The sequence below is a fragment of the Lynx canadensis genome, chromosome D2 (assembly GCF_007474595.2).
Source record: "Lynx canadensis isolate LIC74 chromosome D2, mLynCan4.pri.v2, whole genome shotgun sequence".
Taxonomy (NCBI): Eukaryota; Metazoa; Chordata; class Mammalia; order Carnivora; family Felidae; genus Lynx; species Lynx canadensis.
In genome coordinates this window covers 55489818-55514015 of record NC_044313.2, presented here as the reverse complement: position 1 = coordinate 55514015, position 24198 = coordinate 55489818, and the positions used below count along the sequence as shown (strand labels likewise).

Genomic DNA, 24198 nt, shown 5'->3' with positions numbered 1-24198 from the left:
ATTCAGACAAGTAGACCCATCCAGGATGATCTACATCCCAGGTTCATACCCAAGTTCACCTAGCTGTAAGCCCCAGCTTGATCACGACTTCGGCGTTCAAGATTTTCTCATTTAGAGAGTCAGTTTTGGAAACATCCCAACATGTAGAAGGCATGGGACGTAATACAGACGAAGGGAGCCAAAAGTGAGACTCCTCAGTTTGATCAGACGAGAAAGCTGACACAGCCAAGCCAAAGGAGAGCTTAGATACACTTCCTTAGTTTTTGGAAAAGAAAATTGGCCAGACTCCACTTCCAGCTGATTTCCAGCGGCCGGGTTTTCCAAGTCGCCAGGCCCACCGGCTCGCGAGGACCCCCCTGAAAGGCCCCCAGCTCGGCAGAGGCCGCGCCCGGGTGGCCCTCGGTTCCCCCCCTCCGGGGCCCCCTGCCGGCCCCGCCCCTGCCCGCCCAGGCCCCGCCCCGGCCGCGCGCCGTCCCCCTCCGCTCGCGGACTCACTAGGGCGAGCGAGCGGCGGCGCTCGGCATTGTGGCAGGCGGCGGAGGCCGGCGAGGGCGCCGGAGCCGCGGGTAGCGGCGGGGCGCAGAGAGGCGCGCGCGGGGGTTCGGACGGCGCGGCGCGGGCTGCTGCGAGTGTCGCTGAGTGCACTCACCTTCTGTCTCGCAACTTCGAAGCCAGGGCGTGGGAGCGCGGGGAGCGCTCGGAGCCCCAGAGCCTGAGGAGCGCAGAGAGGGGCGCGCCGGAGCCTGGCGGGAGAGCGGGCGCCGGGCACCCACTGCGCTCCGAGCGCCCGGCAGCCCTCTGCGCAGCGTGGCTGCCGCTGTCCCCACGGAGGGCACGGGCTGGCGCGGCCGGGCGCCGGGGAGGACGGCGAGGAGGAGGCGGCGGCGGCGGAGACGGCGGCGGCGAGGCTGGGGCCAGGGAGAGAGCCCCGGGGGAGAGGCGCCCGAGCCTGGCCGCGGGAGCATGTGGGCCCGGAGCGGAGCGCGGGGCGCGCTGCTGCTGGCGCTGCTGCTCTGCTGGGACCCGAGGCTGAGCCAAGCAGGTAGGGAGCGATCGGGCGTGGGGGCGGACATACGTATAGGGGACATTTGCGCCCCAGTCTCCCGAAGTTGAAGTGGTCCATCACCGCGTCGGTGTGCACAGGGAAAGCGCCACGGCACCCAAGTTAGAAGGTAGATTTCTCCGCCCACCAAAGTGGGCGATGGCGCAGCCACCCCTCGGGCGGCGCAGGCCAGGTGGTTCAGAGTAAGCTTCCTGCCCCCGCCTAGAAGGGATCACTTCTTTTCCTTGGAACGGGTGCCCGAGTCGAGGTCTGCTCCTACCGGAGGACTGGCCTCCAGGGGACCCCAGGTTCCCCGCGCACGGAGACCCGGGGTGGGGGGGGGGGAGACTCGCCGCTTCGGTCAGGTGTGCGTTTATGTGCGGTTCGCCGGAAACTTCCTAGTCGGGGTCCGGGCTCGTCCAGGCTCCTACGCGCTGCACTCTCCGGAATCAGCAAACGGGAGGGAGGGATAGAGAGACCTGCGGAGCACTGGAAGTGCGGGTCTGCTCGGCCTGCCGGAGGAGGCAGGCTTGAAAGGCTTTGGCTATCGAAGGGGGAAGGGCCGAATACTGCTCGCACAGCTTTCCCTGCGACCGCAGGATCCTCTGGTCTGGAGGAATATTTTCTGGGGTTTGGTATGTATGTGTGTTGGGGTGGAGGGGAGTACATAGTGATCCTGCCAAGTTTCCGTCTAAATGGGTCACTGACATTCTCCCGGTCCGGGGAGCGGACGAGGTGCGCGTATCTACATTGGGCCTGTAGGATGCCTTAAGGGGGTTGGTGGGCTCCTGAAATAAAGTGCCTACCGCCACCGCCTCCAGCACCTCGCCGTGGTCGTGTACACGTCTCCCTCGTCTGTGGCTGGGCCCCGCGTCGCTGTCTGGGCTGTGTCTTCCCGGCGAGCCGGTGGACGCAGAGGAGCCAACCTTTCTTTGGTGCCGGAACCCAAGTAGGTGAGCTGGCAGCGGCGGCCGGACACCTCCGCTCCCTGGGCGGGGCGGGGCGAGGCGAGGCGAGGCGAGGCCAGGCGAGGCGAGGCGGGGTGGAGTGGGTTGGGTAGGGGGCGTCCCGCGCGGAGCCCTCTGAGTTGAGGCTGAGAATGGGGCTGGAAACCTGGCGCAGAAAGTAGACGAGGTGACGCAGCCCTCCCCCTCCACCTCCGCCGTGCTGTTGGCATCCGCCCCCCACGTACACCCCAATAGCCGAAGATTCCTCACTCTGGAATTAATGATTCCCACGACCTTGGAGCGAGGGCTTGGTTTTAGCACATCCTCCACTTTTTTTTTTTTCCCCCAGCCCTGTGTTGTAAAGTTACGACACAATCATTTGATCCAGGTTAATTACGATTTGGGCAGACTCTGGTATTTAAAGCAGTGTTTTGAAGTTGGAAGGTACTGGTGGGGGAGGGGGCAGGCTGCTGAATGACCAACCTTGTTTTAAAGAGCGCAGTTTAATGCGGGAGGTGCTGGGCTGGGGTGTTGGTTTCTGGTTTGAGGGTGTTTGAGGGGAGGTGATTGAAGGGTAGGGTGAAGTCTTTGTGAACTTGGGCAGGATTGGCGCTTGGGAAACTGTTTTAGAACCAACCGGGCAATGGGATGGGGAATAAATACTGAGGTTACTGAGGGTGGGGGGAGGGTCTCCGCTGGGCAGGAAAAAGACAAGACTGGTTGGCCGAGAGTTCTCCGGAGCCAGGTTCCGCTGGGGAGGCTGGGGGTGGCCTGCCTTTCCTGCTTAACAAAGCATCCAGCCCCCACCTTTCCCAGAGGAAACCCCAGGCCCAGGGCTTTGATGGATTTGGGCACAAACGGAGCCCAGCCAGAAATGGCCTCTAATACCAGGCTTTGATTTCTCACTCGTGAGCAGAACCGGTGTTGGAATTGTGCTCATTACTTAGCACGGCAGGGGCTGCCTGCCCACCAGCCTAGAGAGGGGCCAACTGGTGGGGTTGGCCTGCAGCCTTCCCTCGGCCCAGAGCGTAAAGCCCTTAGAAATCTGCCTTCAGGAGGGAGAACCGGCGCCTTCCTCCTACACAGCTCATCTCTCTGATGCCACAGGCACAGAACTTCTTTCAGAATGTTCTTTGGGTCTGCCCATTGGATCCTTCATGAGTCCCATTTCACTGATGGGGAAAACCAAGGCCAGCGTGTTGCCTTTCCTCAAATCTTGCCTTCACTTGACCACAGGTTGCAGACGTGCGCACAGGGCTGCTCCTCTCCAATAGTCAGGCTGGTTCAGGTCACATTGGATTCCTCCTCGGAGCCCTCCTCGGGGCCCCATCCACCTCTGCCTCGAGGTTTATATCAAGCTGTGGGAGATAAGGCTGTCTCCATAGAAGGTGGGGGGGTGGGTCTTTCTGGGAGATGTGCAAGCTCCCCTCAGGTAGCAGGCGCCGCTCTTTCCTCTCACCGCCCCCCTCCCCAGTAAATATGGAGATGAGCTCCCTTTACAGCACTGAGGATTTTTAAGCCATAAAGTTTGATGGTGGAGAAATCAAACCCAGAACCATAAAACCCCAGACCCTTAGAAGCGGATGTCAGCAAGTGACTGGCCAGCAGAGGCCACTTCAAAAGCCTGGGTTAGCCCTGAGGATCTCCTGTCACCCCACCCACCTGTTAGCCTTTCCTGGAGCTTTTTTTTTTTTTTTTTTTTTTTTATTTTTTTTTTTTTCCAACGTTTATTTATTTTTGGGACAGAGAGAGACAGAGCATGAACGGGGGAGGGGCAGAGAGAGAGGGAGACACAGAATCGGAAACAGGCTCCAGGCTCTGAGCCATCAGCCCAGAGCCCGACGCGGGGCTCGAACTCCCGTACCGCGAGATCGTGACCTGGCTGAAGTCGGACGCGACGCTTAACCGACTGCGCCACCCAGGCGCCCCTCCTGGAGCTTTTAATGAGTCTTGCCATGGCCTCTGGCTGGGATGGTTGAGAAGGGACCACGGTGTCATGATAACATTTCCTTTTAAGATGCAATTAAAAATCTGAGTTTTCCGAGTGTCTCTGCTCTGTGTGCATGTGTGTGTGTGTGTGGGGGGGTGGTAGTGTAGTGTGGTGTGGTGGCCCATCCGTGTCTCTCTCTACACGATAGCAAACACCCATCTCAAAAAAATGGAAAATCTAGAGGGTCTTAATGAGATTTCTCATATAGTGAAAGTATCACAGCAGGGGAGGAATTTCGGAGGTAATTTCTCTCCTCCCCCCCCTCCACCCCCACCCCTCCGGAATTCCGGAGGACAAAACAATTCCTCTCTTTTCCAACCCCCTTATTTATGCTGAAGCTTTGGAACAGGCCCGGACGTGCCCCCCGGGGTTACTCGGGGACTCAGGGATAGATCTGGAATCTGAACTCAGGCCTCAAACCTCAGGCTAGTTGTGGCTCCTTCATTCCACTAGCCTGCAGACTGGCCAGCATGGATCTGGGACCGAGATGCCAAATTGAGGCCCCACAGAAGGCCAGCGGCTAAAGATAAGGTTTGTTGGGTAGTTAGGTCAGATGGGACTTGTATAGCAGGAGAAGGAGAAGGTGTATAGCAGGTGAAGAGATAGAGTCAGGAACTCAGACCCCAGACGGGTGGAACAGGGCTGGGCCAGACATCAGAAGTAAGGTCCTGAGACTAGCCAAGTGCCCAAAGTTTGCTCCACTCCTGGTGCTTAATCTGCCCTGGGTGAGACGAATCACAGGCCAAGCTCCCTTGGGCTCTGAGACTACCTGGCTCTACATTTTAAAGCTTTGCCTTCATATAAATGGGGCAGAATATATTTTTACTTTCTATTTTCAAGCTTTGGGGGGCCCCATCTCCTCCCCACCCTGTGGCTGTTGGCTGTCGGGCCTAAGATGAGATCTGCTTCCCATCTCTCCTTCCCTCCTCATCAGTGTCTTCTAAGGAGGGCGTGGGCTGCCTAGGAATTTGGGGATGAGGCTAGAGGAAGACCCCTTCTGTTCCCAAGTGCTTAGAGTAACTTTAGGGATTCTGAATGGCCCGACCTGGAGCGCCCCCCTCCTACCCTGCCGGTGGCTAAGCGCGTTCTTTAGACTCTCAGCTCTGGAGTTGGGCTGGAGACACCCTGTAGGAAAGGGAGTGAGGCAGGGGCCAGGGTTGGGACTGGGGCTGGGGAGTGGAGTCATCTCAACCAGGTGCCTCGGCTGGGGTAGCCTCCGGGGGAGAAAGGAGGAAGCGGGCATCCCAGGCCACAGTCCCGGCCCCCTCTTCACCAGTTTCCTAAACAGCTTCCACAAATGGAGTCATTAAAGCTGTGAAGGCAGAATGAAACCAAACAAGTGCCTTCTGTGCTTTTTCTGTTTCGTTTCTTTATTTTTTTTTTAAAGGGAAATTTAAAATACCGTAATGAAGATAATACGAGGAAGGGCACTTTCGGGCAGGTGGGGGGAATTCATGCACTGCCCCCTTCGATTTGCTTCCGGAGTTGCGGCTGGGGCGCCCCCCTCCCCCCGTGGGCCTGCGCTCGGGGGCGGGGAGCCCCGGCCGCCCGGGGAATGCCTCCCGACCCTCACTTTGCCGAGCCACTTTGCGGAGCCGGGCCCCGGGCGGGCGGGCGAGTCAGATTCGCACTCGGCCCCGCTCCGTCGCGGCCAATGCGCCCCCATGGGGTGGGCAAACCGCGGGTCCCACGGCGCTCCTTTCTCTCCCAGTCTGGGCTTTTCTCTCGCTAATGGCAGCGAAAACACATGCTGAAGTGCAGGCATAAATCAACCACCTCCCTGCTCCCATACCCCTTTTGTTCCCTCTTGCTTCTTTCCGAAAGCGCCGAGGTGCTGGAAGCCCCCGAATCGACCCTTGCGGACAGCGCGGCCTGAGCCTGACCCTGACCGTGATTAGCCCTCTCCGCGGGGGTGGACTCCGTGGCGCCCCGCCGGCCTCGCGCTTACCTGGGGGCCCTGCACCTGGGCGTCCCTGCTCCCTCTTCTCTCCCGCACCCCACCGAGCTCCTCCCGCTCCTCCTCGGCACCGCCCCCCCCCCCAACCAGCCTTCCGGTCTTCTCTCCCCTCCCCTGGGCTGTATCCGTCCACACTGCACCGCCTCTCGACCTCCCAACAGCGCCAGTGCGCCCAGCCACCCTCCTCATCTCCCTGAACGGGCTGCCCCCAGTGCCTCACAACTTTTCCTGAGCCCTGTGGCTCGGTTCTCGGAGAAGGCAAGCTGTGGGTGTGAAAATGTGTATTAGGGACGTGGGCCGAGGTGGGAATGTGCGGTGGGAGGTGAGGATGGGTGTGGGGTGTTAGGCTGTGGAGGTGAAGGTGCAGGAGGAGGGGATGTGTAGGGGAGAGGTATGCCTTTTGTATATGGGGGTGTGATGTACGTGGCTATGTGTGTTTGGGTGTGTGCAATGTGCATATGGGCACAGCTGTGGTGTGTTTGTGTATAAATAGGTATGTGTAGTGTGGGGACAGTGAGTCACCACCAGGCATGGGAAGCTCCATCCATTGTATGCTGTTGGGGATGTCTCTTCCTGGTGGGACCCAGGCCATTTGCCCTTCAGCACTAAGGAGGCCTGATTTTGCCCTCTGCTGGGGGTTGTGAGCAGGATTTGGTTCAAGTGCCAGGTTCCGGAGTTGGAAGGGCAGAGGCCAGCATCCCCCATTGAGGACAGATAGAACAGGCCTGATTGAGGGTAGGTCCCGCTGCCCCAGAAGGAGGAAGGTCAGCCATAGATAGGTCCTAAAGCCAGTCCAGGAGCTTGACTGACAGCCCCCAGGACAAGCGTCTGAGTCCTTGGGTCGCCTCCAGTTGACTTCCAGCTTACCAAGAACAGTGGCGGCACCTAGGGTTTGGAGATCTGCTCTCTGACCTGGGTCAGGCTCATGCTGCAGCCCTCTAGGGGCAGTGGGGTCTCCTCTGGAATTTGCTAGAGAAGAGGCAGACAGAGCTGGAGTGAGTGGCACCCCTGATGGAAAGCAACATAAGCAGGCATGGCTGGGGCCGGGACTCTCGGTGGAGGCGATTGAAGGAGGACACATGTGCACCCAGACACACACAGGAGTCCTACTCCACTGTCTTACCACCTCCTTGGTCACCAAGGGTTCCCCCTGCCTTCGCACTTTGGCCTATATTGACTGCCACCCTTAGCTCTCAGATAAGAGATGAGCCAATGTGGAGCAGGGAGACCTATAGGAAAGTCACAGCCCCACTGCTGGTGCATATGGCTTTAGTGTTATCAACCCTCTTAGAGGTGGGACCTCGCTTGGTCCTTGTGAGAACCCCACAGGACGGGAGGATGCTCACTAGGAAACTGACCTGGGACCCAGATCAGAGCGGGAGCCGCCCTGGCCCCAGCCCTCAAGGTGGTGACTATGCTGGATGCTGATGTCCACTTCAGAACCATGAAATGCCATTCAGGGAGCCTCAGATGCCAAATGGGGGCAGTGACCATATAGGTAGGGAGAGCACAGCAAAGTGTAAACTTTGTAAGCCCTGGGGCTTCCTGGAGGAGGTGATGGGAGCCAGACCTTGACTCTCTCTTTTTCAGGTCTTTCTAACAGCATGTCCTGAAAAGATGGGATGGGGGCTAAGCCAGCTAGCTGGGGCACCTGGGCAGGGGTGGCCGGCCCCAGGCCTCTCCCACTCTCAGAGAATTGGCCGTATCGGCATCTGCTCGGCCACCATCTTGGGCAAGCCCGGTCCTTGGTGAGGCACCCCCTGGCCATATTTCCACTCATGGGCCTCTCAGCCTCATCCGAAGGGGTGCACCTTGGGGACCTGACCCTCAGCTACCTCTGACTGCAGGCTGGGACCTGGGGTGGAGGCTTGAGAGGAAAAGATATCTCATTTTTTGATTCGTTCCCTGTGGCTCTTTTTTTTTTTTTTTAATTTTTTTTTTCCAACATGTTTTATTTTTGGGACAGAGAGAGACAGAGCATGAACGGGGGAGGGGCAGAGAGAGAGGGAGACACAGAATCGGAAACAGGCTCCAGGCTCTGAGCCATCAGCCCAGAGCCCGACGCGGGGCTCGAACTCATGGACCGTGAGATCGTGACCTGGCTGAAGTCGGACGCTTAACCGACTGCGCCACCCAGGCGCCCCTGTTCCCTGTGGCTCTTAAAGATGGAGTGAGCTCAGAAAATACTTCTTAAGCACTAGAAGGCATGGTGTCGGGGGTGGGAGCATGGGATGGTATGCTTCCGTGCCTTCTGCTGTGCCCCCAGGGCGGACAAGAAGGGAAGGACAGAACCCTGTGCCCAGGAACTTCTATGAGCCGGCCAGAGGGGAAGGTTCACTTGTCATTACCGCGGGCCTCAGTTTCCTCATCTGTAAAATGGGGGCAATAATACCATCCTCATGGAGCTGTTTCAAGGATCCTGCGCCCTGGTTATGATAAAGTACTTTGCACAGTGCATGGCACACAGTGGTTACTCGGGTGCATCCTCCTCAGGAGACAGCCCTGTGACGCCAGAGACGGCTTCCTCTAGAGGCCTGGGGGGAGGAGAAAGGATGGAGGCTTATGGCCTGGAGGCCCAGCAACTCCTGGCCTGGGAATTAGGAGGTTCTGGTGTTTGCTGTTCTGCTGCTGTGGGACAAGTGCCTTTTCTTCTCTGGGTCCTGGTTGGTCTCCCCTTCTGTAAGTTTAAGGTTGGGGAAGGTGGAAGGATGGCCTTTAAGGGCCTCAGGTTTTGTTTTGTTTTGTTTTTGTTTTTTGTTTTTGTTTTTTTTTTTTGCTTGGTTCCAGCTGAAGAGGCCCCAGCAGCCAGCAAGAGACAGAGGTAGCTGAGGCCCAGAACCACTTGTGTTTACAGAGGCCCCTCTAGAACATCAGTATATCGACTGGAATGCCCTTGTGAGCATTATGTGGCCCTGGGTCTCTCTCTGAAGCCATAAATTACCCTTCAGGACCTCAGTCCCTTTTTCCTGTTCCATAAGCATCTCCTGTCTCAGAGGCAGAGAGCCCCAGATGCCAAGCAGGGCCCAGGGGACAGAGAAGGACCCTGTGGCAGACAGCCTGAGCATTTGAGAGAAGAGGCCCTTGTTCTCCCCGACCCTGCCAGGCTCAGGGGGGCCCCGTGGAGGATGTGGGAGGAACACACTCTCAGACCTAGCCAGACCATTCATTGTTTCATTTCTCAGGGATGGAGGGTGACTGATCTCGGGGTGGGGAACGAGGGATCTGTCTCCACCTCCCCCCTGGAATATTGGCCTAGCCCTAAAACTTGGTGCACCCTCACATTCGTTCAGAGTGAGCAGGCACTGGGCTCTGCGGTGAAAGTTGGGCAAAGCCTGGGCCTGACCCTTGAATTGGTTTGTGTCCCTTCTTGAGGCACGAGCCGTGCATCAGGTGTGCGCTGCCGGGTGCAAGAGTGAGTGAGACGGCGGAGAGGAGCTCACTCAAAGATGAGCCAGGCCACGTGTGGCCTGGGAGGGATCCAGTGCCACGCTCAGGGGGCAGGCTGTGCAGTCAGACCGCTTGGGTTCAAATCCTGGCCGGGGCATCCTCCGGCTGTGTGCCCTAGAGCAAGTTGCCCTCCCTTCCTGAGCTTTAGTTTCTTCATTGGTAAAGGGGGACTGCTAACAATGCCAGTCCTCATCAGATTGGACGAGGGGAGACGATTGGATTGTGGGGAAGAACGAGGTCACACACACAAGAACTTTGCACGTTCTCAAGTGCTCAGTAGCCTCGCTGTCCTCCTCAGCGTCATTATTACTGGTGCCACGTATCGAGTGGTACAACAGGGAGTGTTGCTTCTGTTAAGGAGTGTTGCTCCTGGGGGCGCCTGGGTGGCTCAGTCAGTTAAGCGGCCGACTTCGGCTCAGGTCATGATCTCACGGTCCGTGAGTTCAAGCCCCGCATCGGGCTCTGGACTGATAGCTCAGAGCCTGGAGCCTGTTTCAGATTCTGTGTCTCCCTCTCTCTGACCCTCCCCCATGCATGCTCTGTCTCTCTCTGTCTCAAAAATAAATAAATAAATGTTAAAAAAAAAAAATTAAAAAAAAAAAAAGAGAAGGCTCCTGTGCGCCTGCGTGGCTGGTCAGGGAAGGCTTCCTGCAGGAGGAAGGGTGTCGTTTGGCCTTTGAAAGATGAGCAGAGTTTGGGTAAGCAGAGAGGGCATTCCTACGAGGGGGTATATTTGCAATCGGCTGGGGGTGGGACATGTGGCATGTCCATCCAGGAAACAGATTCCAAATTCAGCCACTGATTAGTATCTGAACATCTGGTACAGTAAGAATTCTGGGGCCAGGGGTCCCTTAGTGCTGTGGAAAGAGCCACGGCTTTGGAATTGAAAGCATTCATTCACTGAGTGCCTGGGCCAGGTGGCTCAGTGTCTCTGGACCTGCACATCCCCACCTGTGAGGTGGCCTGCCACCTTCACTGGGCCCTGGTGTGCTGTGAGATGGCATATGGCTCTCCCCTACCCTGATCCGGCTGACCCCTGCTTTTCTCCCTGTACATCTCTGGGCAGGAGAGCAAGCGGGCAGAGTGACAGCTTCTAGGTTGACCAGAGAGCATGGGAGAGGTGGCAGGATGAGAGAGGCTGCCTGCCTTTTCTGGTCCCCTAGGCCTGGTGGCATCACCAGGTCTGGGAGGAAGGCATCACCAAGGTCTGGGAGGAACATCTTCTACTGAGATCACCCAGGAGCCAGCAACCCCCTGAGGCCCTGAGTGGCGTCTAGAGGCATTACCGGAGTCAGGAGACAGCCGAAGGAAAGCAGCTCTGTAATGTGATCAGAGGCGCCCGCCTGCCCAGCCTGGGGCCAGAGCACCCATGGAAGATGCAGAACTTACCAGAAATTCAGTCAGAAATTCCAGGAAAGTCGTGCCTGGCTCCTTCCCCCATCCCACCTTGGAGCATTCTGTGACACACAGCAGGGCAGAGCGAGGCTCACAGAGTGGGCAGTGGCCCAGGACCAGGTGGCAAGGGTTCCATGGGACAGCCTGGCACCCTTCCCTTTCCTTGTCACTGAGCCAGGGCCCCGGGGACCTGGGTGGAGGCAGGATGGGGTTGAACAACCAGCTAATGAAAGAGCAGCTGTGACACTAGGTGACTAGGAGACTGGGTCTGAGTTCACTCCCTTGTGTGTCCCTGGCACCCAGCACAGACCCCAGCACCTAGAAGGTGCTCGATGAACACTCGTAGAACGGATGGATGCGAACTCGCGGTCAGGCCTTACTCACCCAGGTGCCGCTACGATTCAGTCCCTACCGTGTTTGGACTTGACCGTTGTCGACGTAACCAAAGAGCCAGAAGATTCTTGCTGCTTTGCTTGCAGCCTCCCCACCCCCACCCCACCCCCGCCTTTGCCTGCCTCTCTCCCTTCATCCTCTTCTGCTTCTGCCTCGGAGCACTTACTACGTACCAGTGACAAAAGTCAGAGCCCCCGGGTGTGAGAGAGTTGACTCACTAAGTCCAGTGGAGCCACAAGGAATTAACCAAGTAGTGCAGTCAAGTGCCTTTGACCCCTTTGTGTGGAGAGAGGGGACTCTAGCAGGCATTTGCCGGGCTGGTAAACGTTGTACTTCTCTGCAAGGTGGCCTTCACCAGGTGCAGCTGGCCCAGGCCCTCGCGCAATGTTTGCTTCCTGCTTGCATTCCCAGGCCCATTGATCATTCCCCTCCAGCTTGCCTTCTAGGGCTCAAGAGAACGCCTGTCGCATGCACCTGGGCTCTGGGGCCCGGGAGTAGGTGTGGGCCGAGAGGGTGTTTCTAAAGGCCCATGGGTAGGGTCTGACCGCAGCCCTCCGCCTTCCATGGCAGCTACTGCCAGCTCCTTGGCTGGAGCTGGGTTTGGTGCAGGGGAGCAGTTTTGGCTGCTGGGCGTGGCCGAGCCAGGTCGTCCCTGGCTCTGTGTTCAGTGCTAACACTCAGGGAGCCTCCCTGGGAGATTAAACACCCTGAGGACCTTGGCTGAGGCCGCGGTAGCCCTGGCCAGTATCACGCTCCCAGCTGGGCACCCCCTGGTCCTTGCCAGGAGCCCCTGTCCCAGGCTAATCTGGAATTCCTGCCTGGCAGCCAGACAGCCAGGGCTGCTGGGCACAGTGACCCCTGCTGTAAATCTGACCTGGCCCCGTGTTCTCCTGCTGGTGCGCAGCAGAAAGAGCCCGGAGCTAAGGGTTGGGAAGCCTGGATTCTAATCCTGTCTACCAGTTAATGTGCTGTGTGGCATTGAAGTGGTCCCTTTCCCTCTCTGGGCCTTCAGTGCCCTCCTCTGTCCAAAGGATCTGCCCTAGAATTAGAAAACGGGGTTCAAGTCCTGTCTCCGCCCTTAACTGTAATTTTCTGAGCCTACATCTCCTCGCTATAAAAAAAAGAAGCCCTGATTGGTTGTTGGGGAGATCGAATGAGATGGGGCACGGTCAGTAAAAGTTGGTTTCCTTTTCTTTCTGCCGAGGAAGAAATCAATCTCAAGTTGCTGGTTACACCCCTTGTTTCTTTCTAATAGTCCCCTCTTGACCTGGGGCGCATTAGACATAAGGTACAGGGTGGCCCACAGCACGACTTGGTTGATCCACCTGGGGTTACAGCGAGGGGGAGAAGCCTGCGGGTCATTATGCATTTAGAAGGGCCCTGGACTAGAGATCTGCAAGCTTCAGCTCTAAGGCCAACTCTGTGTGACAGAGAAGTCACTCGCCCTCTTTGAGCCTCCGTTTACCCATCAGCAAAAGGAATAAAAGAAGCTGAATGTCAGATAGGGCCAAAGGAGAACCGCCCCCCCCCCCCCCCGGAGTTAGACAAACCGTTCTCCAAACCTCCGGAGCCGATCTGCGATGGAAGGAGGCGGGCAGAGCAGGGTCTGTTGCCCCAGACACCGTGTGGTTCATCCGAGAGCTGCTTGCTATGGGGCTGGAAGGGTCCACGATTTCACTTCCCTGGCTGGAACCTCCCGCTGGTAGGTAGGCCCTGGCCTTTCCCCTAACCCGGCTGGCCATGGCTATTGAGCTAGATGACAGCGTTTGGGTCACTTCCCATCCTTCTGCGTGCTCCACACCCCAGAGCAGAGGAGGCCGGGGTGCCACGTCAGGGAAGGTTAGCGTCAGGGCCGGCTTTGATGTGTCTGAGCCAGCACACCATCTGCCATGCCCACCAGAACTTACATAATCCCTCGGCCGGCTGCCCGTTCTTAGAAAACGGGGCAGGCAGGACCAGCGGGGAGTAGAGGACTAGGGTTTTCTTCTCTGCACTGTATTCCCTGGCAGCCCTCACCTCCCCAGCCCGGTGTTCGTTCTCTGAGTTGCTCCCACACCATCCGGTGCCCGAGACATGAATGCAGGGTCAGAGCAAGACCGAGGTTGGGTGGGGACGTGGCGGGCCTCGAGGGCTGCTTGCTGCCTGGCCTCGCAGACCTCGGGGGCCTCCGGCAGGCTGTTTGCTGACGGCACCTGGCCCGCAGCTCACCAGCCCCTTGCTCGTTCCTCTGCTGAGCTCTGATGGGGTGGGGCCAGGGGGGCAGCTCACGATTCCGGGAAGCAAGGGCAGACCCTCCCGCAGTTGCTACAGAGACATTCCCCTTCCCACATTTTGTCGTGTAGTGAGCATTTTTAATATATCTAAGTAACAGCCACATAATGCTATCCACTTATTTCCAAGACCCAAGACCCAAGATCCAGTCCTGTCTTTCTCATTTGCTAGCTGTGTGATATCGGCCAGGTTTCTTCGACATTGTTGGTCTTTGTTTCCTCATCTGTGAAATGAGAATGATAAAGCCTGCTTCACATAGCTCTCTTGAGGACTGAATCAGATAATAAGGCATGCAGAGGACAGAGAAAGCATCCAATAAATGGTAGTTGTCATCCTTGGTTTCCATTTCCACTCTCTCTCTCTCTCTTTTTTTTTCCTAAGAAAATGATACAGAATGACCAACTCTGATCCATTCTAGGAATGCAAGGTTGGTTCAAAATCCATTAATATTAATAACATATGCCAAATTAATATCATATACCATCTTTATGAATCTAAGGAAACAAAATCATATGATTAGCTCTATAAATGCTGAAAAGCGTTGGTCAGAATTCACCACCCATTCATCATATAAACACTCAAGAAACCAGCAACTTAAGGGATTCTTTTTTGCATGATAAAATATATACATACCTAGTCCTAAAGCCAGTATCTTCTCTAATGGGAAAACACTAAAGGCATTTCCATTGAGATCACTAGTGAAGCGCGGGCACCCATCATCTCTTCTATTCAACACTGTGCTAGAAGCATTAGCCAATGTGATTAAATGAGAAATCACCTAGAGGCATAAAAATGGGTAAAGATGAAGTAAAACTATCCCTACCAGATGTTAAAGCCATACTGGAGCACCTCCATAATTAAAGCTGTGGCACAAATGTGTGAATGTCAGGCCAGTGAAACGTAATAGAAAAGTCCAGAATGAGACCCAGTGCGTAGAGAAATCCAGCATACGACAAAGATCGTGTGACGGCCTACTGAGACAAGGCCAGACTTTGAAATAACTAGTGATGGGACAACTGGGTAGTCATTTGGAAAAAGGTAAACTTTGATCCACATTTCGTACCATAGAGAAAAACAAAAACAAAACAAAACTCCAAATGGATTAGAGATCCAGATGTAAAGAGTGACACTATACAAAACAGAGGGTGAATTCCTCTTTAACACTGGGGTAGGAAAGGCATTCTCACTAGGATTCAGGATCTAGAGGCAACAAAATAAAAGAACGATCGCGTTTATCATATAAATATTAAAGAAAAAAATTTTTTGACAATAAAGCACCCAAAACTAGTCGAAAGACAAAATATGTGACCAACCAGGAGGAAATGTTTGTAACGTATACCTCAGACAAAAAAAAACTAATATCCCAGTATAGAAAGCACTCTAAAATATTGAGGAACAAAGGCCCAAAAACCTGATAAAAAGATAAAGAGGGGGAAAAAAGACATGAATAGATAATTCACAAGATAAGATAATAAAACAATGACCCTTAAACACATAAAAACATATTAAAACTCATAGTTAGAAAAACGCAGAGTAGGGGCGCCTGGGTGGCTCGGTCGGTTAAGCGTCCGACTTCGGCTCAGGTCATGATCTCACAGTCTGTGAGTTCGAGCCCCGCGTCGGGCTCTGTGCTGACAGCTCGGAGCCTGGAGCCTGTTTCAGATTCTGTGTCTCCCTCTCTCTCTGCCCCTCCCCTGTTCATGCTCTGTCTCTCTCTGTCTCAAAAATAAATAAACGTTAAAAAAAAAAATTAGAAAAGAAAAACGCAGACTAAAACGCAACCCTGAGATCCCACTTCCCGCTTTGTAAGACTGGAAAACATTAAAAGTTATGACCACACCTTGTGTTGGAATCACATTGGCGCATGTTCCTGCCTGGAACTGCTCATTGGTGCAAGCCTTCGGGTACGTAAACTGACGATATTTAACAACCGCACATGCATCCTATATTTTTCGGCCCAACCACCTTCTAGAAATCTTCCCTTCAGGGTACCTGGACGGCTCAGTCGGTCGAGCATCTGACTCTTGATTTTGGCTCAGGTCATGATCTTGCGGTTGTGAGTTCAGACTCCACATCGGGCTCTGCACTGACGGTGGATCCTGCATGGGATTCTCTTCCCCTCCCTCCCTTCTCTCTCTCTCCGTCTCTCTCTCTCTTTCTGTCTCTCTCAAAATAAATAAACTTAAAAAAAAAATAGAAATCTTCCCTTCAGGTACACCTTTATCAATACAAAAACACATACGCACGTTGTTTGTAATTGCAAAATATTGGAAATCACCGGAGTGCCCCGGTGGAGGCCTTGAGTCAGCTCCGGGACAAGCACATCCTGGGCACCGAGGCAGCTATGAAAAATGATAGCATTCTTTGGGGACTGATAGGGTGTGACTTCCCGGACATATGGAGAAGCAAAGGAAGCACAAGATAGTATCTATAGGATGCTACCTTTCACGTAAGAAAGAAGTGGGTGTGAGACCAGGCCAGATCCGCACCTGCCTTCTCATTGTGTTTTCACGGCTATTTGAATACTTTCCGCTTCCTCATGCGTGCTCGTAGGTCCAAGCAGTGAGCGCTGCGTGGGGGGACAGCTTCCCGTGCTTCTCCCAGGGAAGATGGAGAGGGCAGGACCCACAGGTGCTGTCCCTGCCCTGGCTTCCTGTGGTCCTGAGCGCATCCCGTCGGCCCCCTCCCTCGGACTCGATTTCCCCTTCTGTAAAATGGGGGCTAATGAATCCCACACCGCTTGCCTCGCAGAGAGGAGGTGGGGTCATCACAGTTCATGTGTGTGCAAAGGGTTCTGCACGTTATTTATTATTTACCCCCGGGGTCCGCAGGTTGATCTTTGGGCCTCAGATAAGCCTTGGATCCTCCCTTTCCAGTCCCTTGCCACACACATGCATGCACACACACAGGCACACACACACACACACACAAACCCTCCATTCTATGCAGAGCCGCAGAACATGCTGAGGTGGCTGCTTAGTTGGCTTTCACCTTGATTAGTGAGGGTCCCACCCGCACGCACTCCATCTGTGTGCCAGGTGTAGTGTAGGCCCTCTGCGGCCCCGGCCTCCCTCCCGCTCTGGGTCTGTTCTCTTGCCCCCATCAGCCAGTTTGCACATGCTGTCTCATTTCGTCCTTTTAATGACTCTGCGAAGAAGGTCTTAGAGGACCAAACCGGGGCTCAGGGAAGTGACATGACCCACCCCAGTCTTCCAGCAATTATGTCAGAGCCTAGTCTGGGTGTTCCCCTAGTCTGGACTCCACATTCCGTGTTCCTTCCGGGAACCCACTCTGCATCCACTGCCCGGGATGGGAGCAGGTCTTCCCCCCTGTGAACGTCCCTGGATATCCCCGTGAGAGCTGGCCACGCAGTGATGATGTCTGGAGTGATTGCGTGGTGACGCTCGGGAGCACCGGAGCCGCTTTGCCAAAGGCAGAAGCCCCACCGGGGTGACAGTGGTCTCAGTAAAGAGCTGATGTGCAGAACTGGGCTCTTCCCACCGGCCTGTCCCGGCCAGCACGCCAGCCTTGTCTCTCCAGCCTGTGCCATTTTAAGGGTTGGTCCAAGAGGGTGCATGCTCACGTGGGTACATGAGGAGGAACATTGGCAGCCCCAGGGGCACCTTGTCTGCATGCCTCGGGCCCCTGCAGGTCGGGCATAGTCTGAGGGGAAGGCGCCGAGGCAGGCCTAAGCCTCCACAGAGAGGGAGGGGGCCTCGGGCAGGCAGTGGAGGGCATAATTGCCGGAAGGTCATGCTCCGAGCCCTGAGAACTCTGCTTACCAGTCAATAAGTCGTTTATTACACCCTTGACAGCGTCCTCCTCTGCCTCCGCCCTGAGCCCTGTGCAGTTTGCAGAGGGAAGGGCCTGGCCAGCTCAGGGTCTGGCCTCTCCAGGGAGAGGGGCCGCTGGAAGCCTGAAGTAACTCCCCCACCTCTCCAGCACGGCCCACTGGACCAGAGTGCTCGCCCAAGCCCCTGGCGGTGGGGGGGAGGGGGTTGCGGATCTCTGCTGAAAAGAGCTGGCTGAACAAGTTCCCAGGAGCTTGAGCCTGTCCACCTCACTGCCCTGGACTTCATTTCCAAGGCTTCTCCTAGGGAACCCTAGTGCTTGTGGGGGAGGGCCAGCCTTCAGAGCTTCGCAGAAACCACAGCCCGGCAGACCTCGCGAAGGGGCCCGTGAGGGCCCGTTTCTGGCTCTCCCGCCCACCACATGCCAAGGTGGTGCCCATTATTGCTCACGGGCGTGGAGCACTTCGAGCAAAGAGCACCTTCAGTGGAAATCTGAGCTTCTTCACAGCCCAGGAGGTCCTCAGGGTGAGTGTTTTCACTTCCCTCTTACAGGTGGGGGAACTGAGGCAGAGAGAGAGAGAGAGGGATGGCTTGCCCGAGTTATTGGGTGTTGCTTTGTGGCTGGCTGATTTTTCACCCTTACCAGGCCCTCTCTGCCCTTGCACGGCTGAGAAAGGTTAAGAAAAGAATCATTTGAGACTATTCTAGATTGCCTTTCCAGGACACCCTGTCATACCTGCAGGTATTACCTCCAGGGAACTCAGCAGGAGTTGAGAGGGGCTGTTGGGGCTTTAGGTCTGACTGGTCCGAGAGGCTAAGGGTGTTTACCTGTTCAGGGCCTGGGGAAGCTGGTGGTCCCAGAATAGGCAGCGCCCCCCACCTCCACCGGCCTCTAGCCCTCCTGGCTATACCACCTCCAAAGAAGGAAATCAAGCTCGAGGAAGATTGAGCCAGTGGCCGCTTTCAGTGGTCTGTGCAGAGTGACCTGGTGAGCTAGCTTGCTTCTGGGAAGAAATGTTGCAGAGACAGCCAGCCGCCTTCTCTCTGCCCATTTTGCCCTCCCTGCCACATCAGGCCTCTGAGTCTGGGTACCTGGGCCACCTGTCCCCTCCCCGGAATATGTCACACCCTTCCCATGGATGCTCACCACGGGTGAACAGCTGGAGACAGCTTGCGAAGGGAAATTCCGGATCCCACTAAACTCCGAATTCCATGGCCTTCTCTGGCACCATTCTGTCTGGCCTTCGATGGGCTTCCTGGTGTGGGAAGAAGCTCCCCGGGTGTGTCACGGGTCTCGGCCATGGCTGGGACACACGGGTTGCTTCTGTGAAGAGCAGCAAACAGCACCTGGGGGGAGGGGAGGACAGTAGGCTTGACCGCAGCAAGCAGGCGCGCTCCACAGTGGAGTCATTGTCCCACGTCACCCTCTTGGGAGCGGAGATGCCACATCAGAGCACACCACTGTCTCTTGCTAAGCCTCGGTTTCCCCGTTTGTTAAGTGAGGGGTTTGAACCTGTGAACTCTGAGGCCCTTGAAAGCTTTCAGCTGCACATTTTCTAACCGCCCCCCCCCCCCCCTTAGCCCAGCAGCCTGTAGAATTTCCTGAGGTCCCAAGAGGGCAGTTGCGACACTGACTGGCTCTTTCCCAGCACATCCTGTCTAGCCAGGACCCTGTCAACAGAGGGGCTGATGAGAGACTTGGCCCTGTAGCTGCAGGGGTGCGTGGTCCCCATGTCTGTAGGCATGCCTCCACACAGAGTGCCCCCCTCAACCCACTGAACTCGGCACGGCTGGCTCCTCCCTGTCATCCTGGTCTTAGCCCCGCTGTCCCTTCCTCAGAGAGCCCTTCCCTGATCCCCTGCCCCTTTTACTTTTCTTCTAGCACCTACTGCCACCTGGGATGATCAAACGAGCACGGACTCCCACGCTAGCTGGTTTATTATCGGTACCCTCCAGCATGTAAAGTCCACGCAGGCAGGCCACATACGTCACCCTCACCCGGTAATATACCTGCAGGCCTGGAACAGTGCCTGGCACAGAGTGGGCCCTTGGTGAACAGGGGCTCGGTGAATGAATACGCAGGGTCGTGTGTGTGAATCTCCTAGAGTTTTTTTCAAAATTCACGTGTCTGGCCTTCACCCCTGGCAGTTCGTACTCAGGGAGTCTGGGCATACGAATTTTGACGTTTCAGACGCACACCCCTTGTTGAGAAGAGACCTGCTCGGTGGTATGATGGGATCACCTCTGCCTGGGTCCCCCCACGCTGAGATTCTGACTTAATTGGTCTTAGGGTCTGCCCTGGACACTGGGAATCTTAAAAGCACCCCAGGTGACCCTGTTTTGCTGCCAAGGTAGAGGGCCCAGGATCCAATCCTCTCCAAGGCCTTTCTGGTCCAAAGTTCTGTCATTCTTGGAAAGCCCTGCAAGTTTAAACCCCTCTGTGTCCCGCATGGCAAACCCAAACCTCCAGTGGGGGGGAACCTCCTTGCCCTACCCTCCTGCACAGATAAAGAAAGCGATGCCCTGTTCGACGGTCACAGGCAGGCAGGCAGGGGTGTGCCCAGGGCCCCGTGGCCCTTCTCCTCCAGCGACTCCCCAGGAGCACTGGTGGCTCTGTGCACAGCCCAGCACCTCCTTTTCCTGGCAAGAGGGCTGAGCTGTGTTGGAACCTGTCTCTTCCCCTCCCTTGGTAGCACACAGCTTTAAATAAGATCTTCATTTACCAGAAGTTCACACCACAGCTTATGTGTTATATGAGAAGCAGCAATCTTGTGCTCGTGGGGAAGTGCACTGAGACGTAGTGGGGGGGGGCAGGGAAGAGGGGGGCGCTGGAGGAGAAGCGGCTGCAGGGGGCGTGCGGGAGGAAGGAGAGACCCGTGGAATCCTAGCTGGCGTCCTGCCCCGGCCCTGGTAGTGCCATGCTCCTCTGGGCTCAGCGCGTGGCGGGTGGGGGAGGTGCCCCCACTCTGCCGGCTGACCTCATGGCTGCTGGAAGGCTCGGAGCTGGGTGGGAGTGTGAGGTCACCAGCAGCTCTGCCAGCGGTGGGGGGAGGGGGGACCCTCCACTGTGCTGCTCCGGGTCATTTACATGTTGTCAGTTGCTGTTGCTGTTGACCTGTTAGTTGCCTCCTGCCCCGCCTTGGAGGCTGTGATAAGGGAGGGATTCGGTGGCCATGGACAGATGCGGCTCCTCCTCCGCGGTGTCCTGCCTCTGTTCTTTCTTTTTGATGGCATCAACATCAATAAACCAGTTCCAGTTGTCCAGGACTCTACAGGTTCCAAGGTGTCGTCCTGCACTTCCCCCAGCCACTCTGTGAGGTGGGTGTGATTACGTCGCTTGTGCCGAGGAAGAAACTGAGGCTCGGGAGCGCTGAGTACCTCGTGAAGGCTCCCGTGGCAGAGCGGCGACCTTGGGCCGAGATTTCTCTTGGCTCCGCCTACACCTGGTGGGGGACTGGAGGGCAGATCACCATCACATCTCTGTGTGCCCTGCAGTATTTTTACTCCCATCGGTATTTGTGCTGGTGACCTGAAAGCCGAGAGATCAGAGACGGAGTATCCGAGTGCCTGAGATGACCTTGAGCAAGGCTGCTTCCCTCTTGGGGCCTCAGTTTCCCCAAAGATAAACCAAAAGAGTTGGATTAGGTGGTCTTTCGGGAAGGCGCTACCTCTTAGCTGCCCCTTGCAGGTTTCCGAGTGCGCCCTAGCATTGAGAAGCTGGGGAGGAGGGTCTTACGGTGGCCCCGTCACGGGATCTGTGGTACAAGGCCGAAGTGCATGTAATAAATATTGAGCCGACAAATGCTAAGCCGCATCCCCAGCCTCTGAATAAATAAAAAGTTGCCCAGAATAACAGCCCGGAAAATGCTGGGGCTCCAGCCAGCACTAACCTTCACCCCTCCCGCTGGCCATGGCTTTGTGCCTCCTCCTCGCACTGTCTCCCCTCCCCCTCCCGTCCACTGTCCATCACTCACTCCAGCCCCAGAGGCAGGCACTGTCCCAGACTGGCCTTAGTTCATGGCTCTGCGGATGACAGCTGGAGCTCACACCAGCCAGACCCTCATGCAGCTAGGGGTGGGGCTGGGGGGTGTGCTTTTAATCCCCAGTGCCAGCCAGAAGTCTTTCCTTCTTTGTGGGATCCTCCCTAGCATTGCCAGCCCCCTCCCTGGGAGATGAACTAGCCAACTCCAGCAAGAAGTCTTCTACTGTGATTGCTCCTGGCTGAGGCTAGCAGGAAATTAGGGCCTGGGATGCATAGGTGGCCCCAGGATGCTCCGGGATCCATTGGTCACACTTAGTGATAGTGCTTTGATGTGTATATGAGGGTGTATTTCCTGTCTCTTTGCGTTACAGCTCAGCATTTATAGGAGCAGAGACCCAACTGTCAGGTCAAACATAAAATCACAGATTGTCAGAGCTCTCTCTCTTTTCATAGACAAGGAAATTGAGGCCCCAGGTGAGCATGTGGGGGGTGAGGAACATTTTCCCAGGGTCACACAGCTAGAAAGTGGCAGAGCCACTAGATTTGAATGAACATCTAGGGCCTGTGCCCTTGACCCCCACTGACAGTGCTCTCCTCCCAAGGCCTTTGTTGGAACCCCACAGATGACCCGTCATCCTTGGGATTCAGTCTAGCCCCAGAGGAGAAGTCCAAGCCTGGGAGAACGAGGCTCCTTGGTGCTATTCTTGGTTTATGGACCACCCTGGGAAGACAATGCCCCATCAGGAAACTTTTCCGCTTCGTGAAAGGGACCACTGTCACGTCATGGGGTTGCACTGAGAGTGTAGGGGCCAGTCCCAAGAAGCAGAGCCCCTCTGTGGCCTTGCAGGCCCCCAAGCTGTGTGAGAGGCGAGCGGCAGCCTCCTGGCATAGAAGGCTCTCAGCACCAGGCAGAACACAGCCCCCCTTTCCGTGGCCCTTTTTAGTCTTCACGGACCATGTCTCCATGGAGGGTTCCAGTAGTTCAGTGGTGGTTTTAGCCCCCATCCTACAGGTGAGAGCACCAAAGCACAGCTAGTCAGGGAACTTGGCCCGGGTCTGAGGGCTAAGGCCACGGCCCAGCCAGCTCAGGTGTGGCTGGGAACCTGAGGGGGGAGTTCAGCTCAGCCCTCCTCTCCTGTTGTCTCCTGAAGGTCCCAGGGCCAGCCTGAACTGGCCTGGAGCCTTGGTATCTAGACACCCTCCGGGGCAGGGCCAGATTCCGTTGGTCCTCAGGCTCTGCAGGCCCAGAACAGACCACCCTATCCCCCTCCTCCCCAGCACCCAGGGCAGGTCCCCTCCTCCCCTCTGGCTGCCACAAAGCAAATGCCGGGGCCTCCTTGCAGGACTCCTGCCCTGTTGCTGCTGCCTCTGACATCCCGCCCCAGAAGATAAGGATCCTGTCTGGCGCCTGAGTGCTTTTTTTCCTCCTTCTTTCCGAATCTGTTCCCTGATTATCTGCAGACAGCCCCTCACTGGGGGGCCACCAGGGAGAGGGCCCAGCTCACAGAGAAAGACAGGAGGGGGTGGTGCCCAGGAGGCCTGTAGCCACCAATAGGCCCTGCTGGCCAGACCCGCCCCCTCACCCCCTGCACGCATCTGGGGGCCTGACGGCCATTTACTAAGCCCTCACTCTAGCCTGAGCCCTCAGCTTAGCAGAGAGCTGAAGGCTAATATCTCTGGGTGGACTGACCCACTTTAGTGGGAAGAGGGGTATGTGGACGGAGTGGGCCAGAGGGTGGGGTCGCTTCCGTGGTCAGCGTTCCTCAGCATTGGGCCTGGATGGTGCCCAGAGGGGATGTGGTAGCGGCTACAGCCAGCCAGACAGCCACATCCTGTGGGAGACGCTGGCCCTTCCCAGGCCAGACAGGGGCTGAGGACACTTAGGGACAGAAGAGGGAGGGTGCTCAAGGGCTCCTAGAGCCTCTCCCCCAGCTCTGGGGACTGGTCTCAGAGATGGCCAGGGCTGGCAGGGCCTCCTGGCTTCAACCAGGAAATGAGGGGTGACTCCCCATCACCTGGGCCTAGGACCTGGCTCCATGGTAGAACCCCAGCCTTAGACTGCCAGGGCCACCCCTAGAGAGCAGCGAGTCACATTCAGGCAATGTACACAGATAGGGAGACCTGTTCAGAGCAAGAAGGGATCATGCCCCTGTGGCCCGCTGGCAAGTTGGATGCTCTTCCGTTTCCCAGGGGTCAGGAGTCTGCATCACGGGTCCACTGCACTGGGAGTTGGGAGCCCTAGATTCAGGTCAGTGTGTTAACGCTAACATGCTGTGTGACCTTGGGCAAGTTCCTTTTCCTCTCTGGGCCTTACACTCTTCAGCTGTAAACTGGGGAGGCAGCCCACGTGGGATGAGGACATACGGCCTCGTGTTGGAGGTAATATTCTGGCTTGGAGTAGGTGCCCCATAAAAACGATCGTGTCCAGCCATGAGCAGGGACCTCAGGACTGGCAAAGCCCGCTGCAGGAGCCTGGGTGGCGGTCTGTCAGGAGGCTGGAGATCAGCCATTTCCCTCCATGAGTCTTTTTGCCCGTGCGGGCTTTGGAAAAGGCCCTACATCTTCCCTGCTCCCAAGCTCCGCTCGCCATCCCCTCCCCCAGCCCCCTAAAACCATTTGGGGGGAGGGAAGCCATGCAAGATCATTTTTTATGGCTTCCTGGCCCCGGAGCCAGAGGGCTGAGGATTGGGTGGTGTGGGCTGAATTCCTGAGCCTCCCCGTCCGGAGCCTTCAGCTCGTAAATATGAAGCCCGGGGCTGAGAGGATCTGGCCGTTAAGCTGTCAGCAGAGCGCCCACTTAGAAAGTCATAATGTGGTTCTCGGAGCTCCTCGGAGCTGGGCCCAGGGCTCTCCCACCCCACCCTGACGGCTGTGGGGCTCCCTCTGCCTGGGCCCCCCGCTTGAGCCACCAGTCACCCGTGCTTCCTCCTGCTGCCACCCTTAGCTGTGCCTTGGTTTCTTCTATGTGCAAGGACCCTTCTCT

The 24198-nt window shown here is 56.4% G+C and overlaps 1 protein-coding gene across 1 annotated transcript in view; it reads left to right on the top strand.

Annotated features, from left to right (window-relative positions):
* Positions 1–963: 963 nt before the first annotated feature.
* Positions 964–24198, top strand: part of UNC5B (unc-5 netrin receptor B) — an 81658-nt gene continuing 58423 nt past the window's right edge. Inside the window, exon 1 of the mRNA XM_030335147.1 lies at positions 964–1042. Within this exon, the coding sequence (XP_030191007.1) occupies positions 964–1042 (79 nt within the window). The remainder of the gene's footprint in view (positions 1043–24198) is intronic.